At 43.8% G+C, this 14,610-nt stretch overlaps 2 protein-coding genes across 2 annotated transcripts; one reads left to right on the forward strand and one right to left on the reverse strand.

Moving 5' to 3' along the window:
- Positions 1 to 183: 183 nt before the first annotated feature.
- rnf5 (ring finger protein 5) lies at positions 184 to 10,889 on the reverse strand. Its single transcript, XM_071898408.2, has 6 exons — positions 10,634 to 10,889; positions 4,588 to 4,606; positions 3,882 to 3,994; positions 3,692 to 3,749; positions 3,261 to 3,372; positions 184 to 2,864 (listed from the first exon to the last, which is right to left on the reverse strand). Exons 1-6 carry the CDS (start codon positions 10,840 to 10,842, stop codon positions 2,746 to 2,748), a joined length of 630 nt encoding a protein of 209 aa, XP_071754509.1. The 5' UTR covers positions 10,843 to 10,889; the 3' UTR covers positions 184 to 2,745.
- Positions 10,890 to 11,345: 456 nt separating this feature from the next.
- utp23 (UTP23 small subunit processome component) lies at positions 11,346 to 14,555 on the forward strand. The gene is made up of 3 exons (XM_071898413.2): positions 11,346 to 11,765; positions 11,893 to 12,067; positions 13,979 to 14,555. Exons 1-3 carry the CDS (start codon positions 11,578 to 11,580, stop codon positions 14,378 to 14,380), a joined length of 765 nt encoding a protein of 254 aa, XP_071754514.1. The 5' UTR covers positions 11,346 to 11,577; the 3' UTR covers positions 14,381 to 14,555.
- Positions 14,556 to 14,610: the final 55 nt, after the last annotated feature.

Genomic DNA, 14,610 nt, shown 5'->3' on the forward strand with positions numbered 1-14,610 from the left:
GTATTTATACTTTCTATCATGTACCTGGTGGGTTCATAATGGGTGAGTAAATTCCCCTTGTTTACTAACAACTAGCAGTCTTGGATACACAACTTTTCCCCCCTCGGACTTTGCATTGACTAAAAATGAATTCCTCTTTAGATAATGTAGAGATGTAGATAAATGACAACATGACACAAAAAGGCAAGTCAATGTATTAAACACCTATTTATTCAGATTGCGGGAAAACTCATTTCCACAGTTTTAATCTCCTAGACCATTTGGTTTTGCACAATGTCTCCAGGTTTAGTCTGCCAAAAGACACACAATAGTGACGTCCATCACTCGATTTAGTGTCACAAAAGCCTCGTAATACAATGTGTAGCTTGATCAGACGGTATGCAAGAAATGACAAGCCCCAACAGCCGTCCTGTCCATCCCATAGAGGACCTCCTGGTATCCTCATCTCTTATCCTGCCGTGAATGTTAGATAAAGTGCTAAAGACCCGCTTGATTAGATCTAGTTTAGCCAAACACAGGTTAAACCAAGTCAAAAGACTGTAGGACATTTTCCAATTTGAGAATCTCCCAATCAAAGTCAACAAAGACGAGGCCTGATCTGTGTTTTTGAATCCAGCCCTTGATCTTTTCAGCAATTCGATGTGCTTCACAGTTGTTACATACTAGTCTTGAAATGGGAAGGTACTGTAAATGTTGCTGCTTTGCTGTTTTACACTGTTCAATTGCATCAAATGGATCGTACCACTGAAAAGGAGGTCAGGTAATGTGCACTGCGTGAGTTACAGGAGAGCAAATGAGCTGAATCTGAACCGTCCCTTCCTTAAAGCCTCATTCTACCTCCTCGTATACCAAATCACATTGGCAGGGAAGAACAAACTGCTTTGCTCTCATAACCTTTATTTCACTGTATTTTATGGGAGAAGATCATGTTGGCATGAAGCTGGCGGAAAAGTTATTACCGTCTGCCGCTGGCCTTTCCTTGAGTGGAAGGTGGACTTCAGCACAACGTATCAAACCAGGAACTTGTCAGATCATTGCTTGCTTTGAGAAAACATCTCGAGCCGTAAAGCACGTCGACATGTCCTCTCTCACTCTAAGGCTGGTCGTCCATTCAGAAACACGTAAAAACAGCATTTACAATATTCATATATACAAATATATATATACACACTCACCCATAGACACACAAACAGACACATACAATCAGGAAAAACAGATCAATTGCAATAGAAAGAAGTGTGTTCTGTATTTTATATCACACTAGAGCCCAGTTTACTGAACTGCTGCTCGTCATTCGTATCAGTTCCTAGCTGCTGACCCTTTGACCTCCGTTACGAGTCGAACGGACTCTCCCCACCGTTACAAACACTGTTTCAGCTCTGCTTGCTGTTATTACTTATTGTGTAGCACCTCATCTAGCTACTTTGCTGAGCTGAAATATTGCCCGCTTGACAGACAACATGCTCTATCATTACTTCTCCAACATACTGTGTATGTCAGATTGCCGTTTACGCTATATGTTGCTCATGTTGACACAGCTGTACAAAAAACCTCTCAAACTGGCCTTCCTATATCCCGTCCTTGCCATTGATCCTATGTAGTACAGTGTTAGTTTTGTTACACCAAGAGAATAGTGGGAAAGAAATAAGATCCCAGTAGTGGTTCAACACTAGCACGCTCTCCAATCTAGATTATTAGGACAGGTCCATCTATAAATGACTTCACAGTGCAATGGCAGTTTTTGTTAAGACAAATATATAAAAAACGTTTCCATCTGTACTATTTCCATCTGTCCATCTGTTTTAAAGAGTTTGAGTCGTGTGTCCTCAGGTGTTCAGAATTCTAGGAGGACTTGATCATTTCATGAGGAAATTGTAAACAGGAACATAATCCAATTACATTTTTCACCCCCAAAGATCATCCGTGAGTGATCTGCTACTCTTTGGCCTTTTAGAGAAAGAAAGAGTTGCTATAGCAACGACTACATATCTCATCAGCACCCCCCCTCCCCATCCCATTCCTCGCTTCCTTCCCCTTTTATCCCCACTTAACTTTCTACCACATGCCTCCTCTATTTAAGGAATAAACCAGAGACTCCTTCAAGGGGCTGTGAAAAAAACCCAAAACAAACAGAATGAGTCACTGTCCCGAATTATCGTTCACCTGTAGCTCTGTTCTCTGCTTTCCACAATACAGCGGTGCAGCGCGGCACACTGAGACGCTTGTTACAAATAAAAAAAAACAAAATCGTCTTCAAACCCTGATCACGTAATACTGTCTCTTCTGACTCCCTCAACACTCCAGCATACTCATCGAACCCCCTTAAACCCTGGTGTCCATTTTCTGTGTGTGTGTGTGTGTGGTCATATACTGTATCTACAGGTGCACAGAGAGAGAGGGGGGGAGGGGGCTATGGTGACTTCATTTTCCAGACCCTCGCTTTTTGGGGATTCGCACAACACTACTGTTAAGCGCGGGAGGGGGAGGGGGAGAGGGAGGGGGGGGGCTGAGCGTCCTACAGTGAATCTTCCAATTAACACCCTGCTATTTGTTGTTTTTGCGTTTTAAACACTGCTTCACTCTCCCAAGTTAGTACCTGCTAAGAAAGATAGTGTGTGAGTGTGTGTGTCTGTGTCTTGAGTAAGTGTGTGCGAGTTTTGTGCGCTCCTCCCTCCCTCCCTATCCCCTCCAGCCATCCGTTCATTCATCCATCCATCCATCCATCCCGTCCCGCCGTCTTCTCCATCACACGCTCAGCAGCCAGAAGAAGAAGAAGATGGCCACAAACAGGAAGAGGGAATCTTGCCAGTTGTTGTTGCCGTTGTTGAGGTTACCGTTGCCTTGGTGATCGGCTGCATACTGGTCTGATAGAGAGCGGGGAAAGATAAAAGGTTATTGCTCCGCTGTAGCAGAGGAGGAGGGTGTGTCTGCGTGTTTTATATTCAGCCTGGGTGATGTTAGCTAAATTCTGTTCAGTGTCTGTGCTTTTAAATGTCCTTAAAGCATGTCGAACCTCTGCAGTACTTGAATCTTAAGTGTGTGTGTGTGTGTGTGTGAGAGAGAGAGAGAAATGAGGAGAGCATGTTCCTACTCTGATTATGTCACTCAGAGACACTGAGGAAAGAAAATGTTTGTGTGTAAAGCGCTTTGTAACAAACTTGTCTTGTGTTTAAAGTGCTCTATAAATAAAGTTGAATTGTTCATGTGAGTGTGTGCATCTTTTTGGTGTGTGTGTGTGTGTGTGTGTGTGTGATCGCTACCTGCTCTGTGAAAGGGGTCGTTGGTGTTGAAGACTGTGGTGAAGAAGCCGAAGGGGAAAGCACCGATGCCAAAAGACATGTGAAAGCCAGTGTCACCGAAACCCTGGAATGGCTGTGAGAGAAAGAGAGATGGAAACACAACAGACAGAAGAATGGTAGTCAATACAGCAGAAAACACAACATGGAAAGTATTATTAGAGACATACTGTATATCCTCATAACAGGACATATAGCAGATAACAGATAAACCAGATGAACATGACTTTATCACATCATTCTGCTGCCGATATCTCAAAATATAATACAGATACAATGCTGATTGACAATAAATAAGAGAATATTGGAGTCGGGGTGGGGGGTGGGGGGGGTGGGGGGCTGAGAAGTGATTTCATTGAACTGGTCCAGTTATCAGTGGATAGAAGCGGACTCACCCCGCCTCTACTCTCTGGCTCTGTTCTCTGTCCCTGAGGCCGAGGAGGAGTTTTCAACCTGGAGAACAACAGCGACAACAACAGTCGGACATGGTTTCGGCGTTACACAAAACACACACACACACACACTAGCAGGCACAGAGACTCAATCAGTGTAACACACACACACACACACACACACACAGAGTACCTGGGGTCCTCTTGGCTGGAGCTCCCTCTGCCATACAGTGGGATGACTTTCTCTCTGCTGATGCCCGCTTTACACACAGGACACTGCTGTCTGCTGGGCCGTGTCTCCAGCCACTGAGAAAAAAAAACAGAGAGAGTGAGATAAAAGTGAGATATAAAACCTTTCTCCTATGTTCTTGATGCGACAACAAGGCTTATCGTCTCAATATTGGGTTCAGCTAAGTGCCAAATGACAAGTGGTATGCATGCTGCAATAGATTTAAACTAGAGATTTAGCCTACAGAATATCATCTGAGCTTTGACACTTTTTCTCCAAAACTGAAAAGACTTCAGGAGCCCCAGAAAGACATTTTAGGGCATGACTGGTGAATATAACTGAAAATATCTAGTTTTAATCTGGAGTTGCACATGTACTCACTATTACATTTTCAAGATGGCACGAACCTGAATTTAAGTGCATGTTCTACTACAATGGGAGCTCTGTAAACCTCTGCATGTTAAGACCAAACAGGAGGTTAGTAGCAGGGCACACTGCGGTAAACACAGAGGCATTAAGTGCATTAGCACCTTAAGCTGCACTAAGTCAACTGACGGGAGTGGTCTCCACGCCGGTTACATCACGGCTTTCTGCGGGTTAAACCTAGGTTAACGTGTGTGCGACAGCTAATGTTTACCAATGCTACAGAGCCAAAGATAGACATGCTTACTTGATGAAGGCAGGGCCAGCTGTGGAGAGAGAGAGAGAGAGACAACAAAGGGAGAGAGAAAGAGAAAAAACGATTAATGGCAGTTCTCATAATAGCCCCATTCTCTTAAAATGTCAGCTGCTGGCTACAATAACGCAGCACCAACATTCCTGGAGACAATTAATTTCTCTTTTATTGAATCTCAATGGACAGAATAAGCGTACGGTCTCCACCTGGTTCTGGTAACAGTTTCCGTTGTGATATTAATGGTCAGATTTTCCTTCGTTACGCTGAATCTCCCCACCTGAGCAGACAAACCTGTTCCTAACGAGGTGGCTGATTAAACTCATCCCTGCTCCCCGTCGTTACAACTAATTGGCTCCATCTGTCCTCCCTCGTTAGCAGAGTGTCGCCTGGCTCGCTGCCGGCCAGGCCGACCCGCTGCTGCATTGTGGGAGCGCAGGATGCGGGGCTGGGGAAGCAACGCCACATCAGCCGGCTCCCAACTCGGAGGTTTTATGTGGGGAGGCAACCGGTGATGTAGTGGCGATTTACAGTTTACATTTACCCTATTTCACGTACTTTTCATCACTTTTGAGAATATTTGCAATGAATTTCCATCATGCAGCTTTGTATCTGCTTAGAAAAGATGGATAAACTCTATGTGATAAATAACAATGTGGGTAAACTGGGTTTAGGTGGGTTTTACCCTCAACTGCAAGGCAATACCATGGAATCCAGAAACACAGCAAGTTAGCAATTTTAAATGTACTCAACAAGACTGAATTTTGCATGCTGCCTAAGTATTAAAGCCTTCCTGATTCTGTTTTTACACCATCAATTTGTCCATTCAGATGATGTTCCACTCTGATACATCAGCGGGGGTATTTGATCCAACCTTGTCAGGTTGCACCCTACAACGTATTCCTGCATCATACAGCCTATGGTGCGTCATGAATTAAATATCAAAGGTTCTTACATGTTCTCACATACAGTTTTGCCGTAGGACTCAGGCTAACTGGAACGGACTGCGGGTTCCTCCCCCTAGACAAATTTAACATCCATGAATTTCCATGAATAGAGCAGAGCGTTTTTTCCATAAGCTAAAATAAGCATGTTCCTGTCATGATGGTAGTGTTGTTTGACTGAGAAAACGTCTTGAGGCGTAATTGAATGCAAATATAGCCGGTGGCTTTATGTTAAATAACTATCTATCACTATCTGTTTAGGTGTAATTTCCCTTTAAAGTGCCCCTCTTGTAAAATTCCCATGACTTCAATAAAGAACTTATCAATGACTTATCATTGACTGACTCTGTCTAGAGTTGAGCGCACTAAACTCCATGATATTCCACAGATAACAAGTGTCATGAGAACCTTGGTATTGCTCCTAGAGGCCCATGATCCATTTTGGGTCCCATCTCAACGACAACAATCTGTATTTGTATCGCACGTTTCAAAACACACACTTTACAGAGGAGTTACTATAACAAAAAAGATTTTTAAAAAGTTAAGAAACACTGGCATGAATTATGAACGCCGACTGCAGCCTTACAGCAGAGTGTGTGTCTTTAACATGTTCCACCTACAGGCTTCTTTCTACCTGACAGATTCCTCATGTGACCCAAATTTCCACTGCAAAAGGAACAGCGCTCATGCAGGGGAACAGGCACGACTAGTTTTGGACACTTTCACTTATTCATAACCACAAAACATTCAAATCCTGAGCGCCTCGAGCGGGCCTCGCTGAGCGACGTGGCGTTAATATGAACAAAAACACCCAGCTGGGCCACACAAAAACCATACAGCAAAAAAACAGTGTCATGCCAGTCTGCAGGTTTATACAAACAAATTTTGAGCGTTCGGAGCGTGGCTTACTACGTATCACAGCCTAATACCAACTATCAAATTGCTGCTGAGGATGGCATTCCTTTGGATGAAAAAAGCTGAACAAAGCAGGGCCTAAGCTAACATAACAACCCATTCAACTCCATTTAAACGGGGTCAGAAACACTAAAACATGCTTTTTGAGACGTTAACCGATATCTCTCCACGCCCATTTCATAGTATTTTTCAAACTAGTGGGGAAGGCAGAGAGGGACTGAAATTGGAGGTACAGTCACCCTTCAACATGTGGCCACACGCAGAGCTAAGTTCTTGTGATCTGAAAGAGAAACTTCAATTTTCAATCAGTGTCTCAACACTCATTCACCAAGACTGTATGCCTCCTAAGTGTATCACAGACTCCATTATGTGACCCAGGATGCATAATCTCATATATTAAAATAAGAATGTAAACTTAGTTCCCTCGGATCTTAATCCTACATGTTACAGACTACAGAAACAAAGTACGCATGTTTTTTAAGCATGGCAGTTGTTTGTGGCAAGACAGCCTCACCTGAAATGTCAGAGAGAGCAGCAGTAGAAAAGTTAGGCTGTGTGTGACTGCTGTCCTCATTTCCTAAGTTAAAATAGGCCACTGTTCATGGGATCAAAGCACAGTTAAGTGTGTCGTTTCTCTATTCAAATGCTATAAAGGAAACAAACCACAGGCTTATTCCTGGAAAACCTTCACGGATCACGATAAGCGCACGAGGAAAGAGGATGCAGCGAGGCACTCGGTTCCTCTCGCCTACTAAGAATCTGCTACACATGACCGCTCTCTGCTTGCTGCCACAGCGGTCTCTCCCCAGGTGCGTCCATATTCAAATATAGCCTGATCTTGGGCTCTGGAGACGGACGCTACGCCAGCCTTACTCCTACAGCCTGGACCTACCAAGCCAAGAAACAGTTTGTAGTCTGTTAGTGTCTATTTAAGTCTGCCCAAGATGCTGAAACATTGAACCAAACGGGCGTTAAAAAGAAAACTTGGCCCTCATATCACCGTTGTTTACACCGACTTTACATGTAGGGCTATAAAAGCCTAACTGCCACTAAGATGAGTTGTGTGTTGTAGCCAGGATTTACATATGCTAACACTTACATTCAACACACTGCATTTAACATCATCTTTCATCTGGGCTGTTTATGTCTATGCTGCAACTTCAGCTGGGGTTAAATTGAGGGCTAATTTGTAACGTCACTTGACCTGGGCGCCTTTCAGCCAGAGTCCACTGGTTAGTGTTCATAGATGTTCATTTGTTATTTTGCTCTGTCTGCTGATTCCTCTGATGCTACTTTGCTCTAGTTCTAATTCCTAACTTGATGAGGGATCAACTAAAAGGTCCGTTCAGCCTTCCTGGAGAAGAGCAATCGCTCACTCTGCAGCCGGTGACCCATATCTCTGATGATGAAGACCTGGACTAGTCTCACGCAGGAATTAAAAGATGTCACATACTTATTAACCTCAAAATATTAAAGTAAAATAAAATCTCTCTTTCACTCTCTCTGTCATCCTCGTGGGCTCGTATTGGAGCATCTCTGCGCAGTAAGCTGAGGTTACATAGAGCTAACTTGCATTTCCATTCTATTTTTTTTTGTAAACGTTGAAAACTGAGGCCATTGCATGTAGGACAGTGTGGGTTAAAACTATTTTTTCCATGAAGATAAAAAGGAGTTTGTTAATGAGGAATTTGTTACTTTCTCCTGAACAGCTGAACAATCTGTTTCTCTTCCACATTTTAACTCTAATCTAAATCTAAATCCAGTTGAGTACAGTGAGTAGTAAACAGCAGGAGAGTCTTTGATGACATTAGCTCACTGTTGTGCAGTTCAGCTAAACATTTCTGGTGATCTAACCCAATCTTTTCACTCAGGGGAGTATGGATGCTTTTTTTTTTTGCCAACATCATCACAAAGATGTGTGAGCGTTTTGGCAACAGGAGTCGCGCTTTGCTGCAGCTGAACTGATGGAGATACGCCAAATTAGCTTGCTCTAAACACTGACTTCAAACTGTTTAAAGCAAAAAAATGTCCAGCTGTCGTGTGTGCAGATGGGTAGGTACAGGGTTCACACTGGGGCCGCCTGCCCTAAAATATGTACGAGTGGGACTTTGGATATAAGTTTCCATTGAAAGGCAGGAATTATGGGTATGTTATGTTGTAATTGTGATTTAAAGTTGCAGCAGGTGAAATGATGAACGCCTGGGAGGGAGTAACCTTGCACTCACTCCCTGCTGATACAGTTTTATCATAACACACAGAGCCTGACAGAGAGGGGGGGGGGGGGGGGGACAAGTAACTTGGCAGCTAAATGACATCAATCCAAAACAGAGGAGCCTAATTCATGTTTGCATAGCAGCTGCATCTGTGACTCTGAGACCATTTTTACAGAGAAGTGCCTTTTCTCATCGGATGTCACCCCCAGCAGCAAAACATAACTGGACAATACTTAGGCTGCCATGGATGTAAAATTCCCTGTTAGGACGTGGATTTTCTGTTTGTCTATTATAACCCAAAGTTCATACATTGCAGTCTTGTGTCTTTGTCATTGGCTGGGGAGAAAATCTGACTTCAACACAGAAAACTTTATGTATGCAACATCCTGTGCATGACCACAGACTGTACTCCTGAGCAGCTACAGACACGTACGCCCTTAATTTCTCTTTGAAGCGTATGCTAGGTTTCTCCATCGAATGCATATACAGTGTAACTTGGCACTGAACAGAAGGCCACATTGTGGTGTCTGCCACCTATTCAGTAACCGCATACAGATCACCGTTTGAGTCAATTTGTGTAGGTAGCATTCCCCATCTTTGATGCTTAGTCACCCTGCATAGCTGCACTCCACCATTGTTTCTGCTGCCAAAATGCATGTGTAAACTGTACAACGGTCTATACAATAGGAAGTCTCGGTTTCCCTCGACCCCAACAGGACTGCTGGTTACAGTTTCTTTCTTCTGTGGGAGAATTGTTCTTATAAACTCTCACTACTCATTGTAATGCCTATAGGTCTGACCCCAATCCTACTCTCGGCCCTAATCTCACATTAGCCTCACCCCATGCGCAAGCGAAGCCTTGAGTCAACACCCAAAACACATGAATGAGACACACACACACACTCAGGTCATCATGCTTGTGTACATTCTCAACACTCTGTGACAGCAGTTTCAAGGTCAAACCTTGATAAAGTCTTGATTAAATCAACAAACCAAAATAGATTAAAATCACGGTTGAACTGCAAACGTGAGAGCGGTTTGTAGCGGGCGATGCTGAGGTGAATGAATGAATGAGCAGGCTGGGAGTGCAGAGCTGATCTCCACATGCAAATGATTACTACAGTAGTAACTCAAAAACGTGAAGGGAGGGAGGCTGAAACAGCAAGGTTAATGTGTCAGAGAGAGAGAGAGAGAGAGAGAGAGAGAGAGAGAGAGAGAGAGTGTGTGTGTGTGAGTGGGCAGGTGAGTGATTCACATGGCTGCTCAGACCCAGCCAGACCAAACCATATTATGGCACTTTCTCCCTCAAAAGAGCACGAGCAGAACAGAGCAGCTTGGTTCAACATGTAAAACAAAATGCAAATGTTGTGATCAGCCCTCATCCAAGTCATCAGGACCATTTGCATTTCACTGATATTGCCAAAAGGGATGTAAATCCACCTAAACTCATTTTACCAACCTTTTTATTTGCAGGAGTTTTACCCTTTTTAGCCTGACACACATCGTTATAGGTAGACTGCTAGCATACATCATAGTAGGTGATATGATAGTGATGTAAGTTATACAAGGATAGGGTTTTTCAATGGAAAGGCATACACTGATAAAGAAAAAACATTGACTTTTGTTTATACCGGTGGTTGTTTGTCTGCCCGGAGGTCACATATCATTTACCACTACTACATCACTGTCAGCAGACCAACACCCACTTCAGTAATATCTAGCGAGCCATCTTGCCTGTTGTGATCTGCCACATTATGCAGAGACACCACCCCTGATAAATGGGTGTCGTCGGGCGTGATTCCGTTGCGAAATAACTAAAACTGACAGTAACGGGAGGCCACACGGTGCAAAACAACCGTCCGGTCCGGCGGGCTGGACAGAAACGAAAACAACCCCCCCCCCCCCCCCCACCCCGTCCTCACCCCCCACCCCCTCCCTCCCCGGTATCCAAACTCCCCCCCCGCCTCGTACCAGAACAAGTGGCCGCACATACTGATGACAGCGTCCCTCGCCGTGTCCAAACAAATGTTACACTCGAAGGTGGCCCGGTCCCGCTCGCGCTCGCCCTCTCCGCCGCTGCCGCCCGGCCCGTCGCGGTCGTTGCTGCTCTCCCCAGCCGGGAATCCTCCTCTGCTGGCGGGTCCGCCGTCACTCGAGGACCGGGGATCCGCGGCCGCCATAATGTTTACCGTACGAGCAGGTGCTAAAACCCACGGGCCCGACCCGAGCTAGCTAGCGAGACGCGACTGTCACCGGAGCTGCCTCCGTCGCTGCTGCTGTACCTGTGCTCTTCCGTTTCCGGTAAAAACAACCACGGGAAGGCTGGGGGAGGGCGGGGCGTGTGGCGCATCAGCTCAAAAAATAAAATAAAATAAAGATAATACAAATAAAAATGTGAGAGAATGCTGAATTTCTCAATCTGAGCACATCTATCACTCATGTGACGTCAACATTATTTATTGCTACACATGTAGAGGGTATTAAACCTCTTCAAAAGTTTACACTATATAAAACATCAAATTTTACATTCACGTATGAATACATGCATACAGAAACTAGAATTGCTGTTTATATGTCTTCTTAAATTTAACCTGATGACGTTCTAGTTTTGCCAAAAACCCAGAAGGCAAAACAATCGGAACTTTCGTCTTATATTTAGTTTCCGTCCGGACTCGTTAGAAAGGGGCACCACAAGCATGTTGTTTACTATGGAGTCTCCATGCTGAAGTATCTGTAAGTTTTGTATGCAGGTTATTCATCAATCAAACACCTGCCGAGTGAACTGACTGGTTGAATGTTTTTAATTTAACTACAACAGGTGTGCAACATTTTAAAGGCATAAAGGTGATTGTTATTCTTTCTGAGGAGGACAGAAAGTAAGCTAGCCTCTGCTCTAGCTTTACTGAACAGTCATCATGGGGCTCAAGCGACAGAAACAAGCCAAGAAAACCATAAGCTTCTACAAATACAACTTCAGCTTCAGGCAGCCGTTTCAGATTCTCATCGATGGGACGTTTTGCCAAGCGGCGCTGAAGAACAAGATTCAGATCAAGGAGCAAATGCCCAAATATCTGATGGGGGAGGTGCAGCTGTGCACCACACAGTGAGTAAATTTCTCCAAGTGCATTGATTATAAACTTAACTTGCTAAAATAATGGTGGACTATCTCATCGTCTCATTTAAAATGTATCATCCCATTTTATCTCGTGTCTCTCTGTGTTTTGCCGCAGCTGCGCAATGAAAGAGCTGGAGTCTCTGGGGAAAGAATTGTATGGAGCCAAAATTATCCTGCAGAGGTTTCAGGTCAGGAACTGCAAACATTTCAAGAGCCCCGTTTCTGCCTCGGAGTGCCTGCTGTCCATGCTGGAGGAGACAAACCCGCACCACTACTTCGTTGCCACACAGGTACACACAGTTTAATCACAAACCAGAGGCTTGTGTGTGTGTGTCTTTGGCACTCATATACTGTAAGGAGGCAGTTAGTGTGTGCACATCCAGGTGCTTGAACAGATACCTGCACAAAGGATTGGACTGGATTGGGTTATTCAGCAATGTTTCAGCCTTAACTGATACCTACAGTATATCTGACAAAGACTAGTTTAACTAGGTTGAAATATTACCAACTAAACCACTTATGCCTTGATCACACTTGATCCATGACACATTTATGTTGTTTTCAAACCACATGCAGACTTCTAGCTCTTGTGTCAGTTTGAAACAGCTTGATCATTTTCAACTGCAAGTCCTGAGCATGGTGTTAAAAAAAACATGAAAAAAGGCAATATAATCACAATAAGCAAGCAGCATGAAACAAAATAATGTGGATGTAAATGCAAAGCAACACGTTAACACAGAGACAAAATAACCCAATAACATGCAAGCAAATAAACAAGCAATCAGATAACACACAGCCAGGCAGTCAGATGTTATGCAAGCAGACTATACAGATTACAGAACCACTAACAAAAATGGAACGGGGAAAAAAAAAAAAAACAGAACAAAAAGCCAAAACACATGTTAGAGGGATTTAGTTCAGTAAGGGGAACCTGGGATTGTGTTCTGCATCTTGTGGATCTGCTGCTTGGGAGTTCTATTTAGTAAGAGCTTTGACAGGGGGAGCAAACCTGCCATGAAGGACCTTAAATATCAAATTTTGTATCAATATAGCACCTTGCTTGAAAGCCTCTTTGTACCTGGACTGCAGGGTTGAGGTCAATTCATGTATTAACTCATCAATTCCAATTCAATTGAGGAATTGGAATTTGAAAAATTGAATTGAATGAAATTCTGTGAAATTCCATGTTTTTTCTTACTTCATATCTGAGGTTACAGGTGGTGTTATATATTATCAATACTGAATATCATAAAATGTTAAAGGTGCCTTTCAGGTGGTATTTGATGAATAACATGTAATCGTAATACATACATTATAATTGAATGTATTTGATTTGTTTAACTGTCTGTTACTTGATTCGTAATGTTTGATTTATAATGTTTATCAAGTCAAGACAGACTCTCTTAGAAGTGGAATTTCATGGAATTCAATTCTGTTTCCTGTCATTCCAATTCAATTCCAGTTCTGTTTCCTTAGAGCTGGGTGACATTCCAATTCCAATTCCAAATTCACCATGCATTCTCTATTCAATTAATGAATGGACTGAATGGGGTCAAAGGTTGCACAGCAAGCAGCGAGCAGCTCGGTCGCAGAGCCGATCTTTACATGCTTAACTAGTCAAAGTATGTTCAGTGCTGGAGGAGGATCATGGTTTTCAAGCTGAGTTTTACACACACACACACACACACACACACACACACACACTCCAGCCTGTCTGTCATCTTGCAGGGAGCGCTGATTTTCATGGCTTTTACGTTTATGTTTCTTGCAATGCAGAATAGCACCTTAGTCTACATGGAAGCAAGGATTATTTTCTGGCAGCCAGTAGGGAGAGTATGTCAGTGCCACTTAGTTGTGTGGATCGGTGGTTCCTAAAGTGGGGTCCGGGGACCTCCGGGGGCCTTGAGGGGATTCCAGAGGGTCTTCAGCTAAATGAGGAATAGTTTCATTTTTTACCAGTATTCATTTAGTAGAAGGTGGAACTATGAGAATGACTATTTTGATTATAGGTCTCACTCTCCCCACTGTCCTATCCTAAATCAAAACAACAAAAAGTCTTGACAGATAGGTTCCTGAGGACAAACTCATCAAATAGTGTGTGTGTGTGTGATATAATGTTTATGTAATTGGAGAAGTCGTTGACATGCTTGGGAACCTCTGGCATAAATCTACTATTCGATATGTGTGTGTGTGATGTCCAGGACCACGAGTTGACAGCGGGCCTGAAGAAGATCCCAGGCGTGCCTCTGCTCTACATCGTCCTCAACACCATTGTGCTGGACAAGCCCAGCCAGTCGTCGCTGGACCACGTCCAGGCCGTCCAGATGGGGGAGCTGGTGACGCCGGCGCAGCAGCAGAGCATCCGCAGCCTGAAGGAGCAGCAGGGGATCGAGCAGAAGGACGGAGAGAGACGGGGCAAGAAGAGGAAGAGGAAGCAGAGCAACCCGAACCCTCTCAGCTGCCTGAAGAAGAAGAAGAAAGGGCTGCCCACAGCGCCGCTGAAGAAAACGACAGAGGGGGAGAAGAAGAAAAGGAGTCGGCACAAGAAACGCAAGGCGGATGGAGGGGAGAGCGCGCCTACACCCCAAATCACAAATCCATAGACTTCCATTATGTGTGAACACAGTAACAGGCATTTTGTTCCTGCCTCAATATTATTATGTTAAAGAATTTTTATACGCATATTGTTAAATGCCAAGATGGATGATTATGCTGTACCGCTCAAAAAGTTGGATCTACCAAGTCAGTCAATAGGAAAGATTAAATTATTATTGTGAATATATGGTCATTTTTCATTATTCATACCCACCTAAATGTAATTCCTATTGCAAAG

The sequence above is a fragment of the Centroberyx gerrardi genome, chromosome 19, assembly GCF_048128805.1.
Source record: "Centroberyx gerrardi isolate f3 chromosome 19, fCenGer3.hap1.cur.20231027, whole genome shotgun sequence".
Classification (NCBI taxonomy): domain Eukaryota; kingdom Metazoa; phylum Chordata; class Actinopteri; order Beryciformes; family Berycidae; genus Centroberyx; species Centroberyx gerrardi.

Bases quoted from the DNA above. Each gene is read 5' to 3' on its own strand.
- rnf5 (XM_071898408.2), bottom strand. From the start codon at position 10,842: ATGGCGGCCGCGGATCCCCGGTCCTCGAGTGACGGCGGACCCGCCAGC. The intron at 3,373-3,691 runs GTGAGTCCGCTT...TTTCTCTCACAG, and splicing joins AGCCAGAGAGTAGAGGCGGG to CCATTCCAGGGTTTCGGTGA. The intron at 2,865-3,260 runs GTAGCGATCACA...GCTCTCTATCAG, and splicing joins CGACCCCTTTCACAGAGCAG to ACCAGTATGCAGCCGATCAC.
- utp23 (XM_071898413.2), top strand. From the start codon at position 11,578: ATGGGGCTCAAGCGACAGAAACAAGCCAAGAAAACCATAAGCTTCTAC. The intron at 11,766-11,892 runs GTGAGTAAATTT...GTTTTGCCGCAG, and splicing joins GTGCAGCTGTGCACCACACA to CTGCGCAATGAAAGAGCTGG. The intron at 12,068-13,978 runs GTACACACAGTT...TGTGATGTCCAG, and splicing joins ACTACTTCGTTGCCACACAG to GACCACGAGTTGACAGCGGG.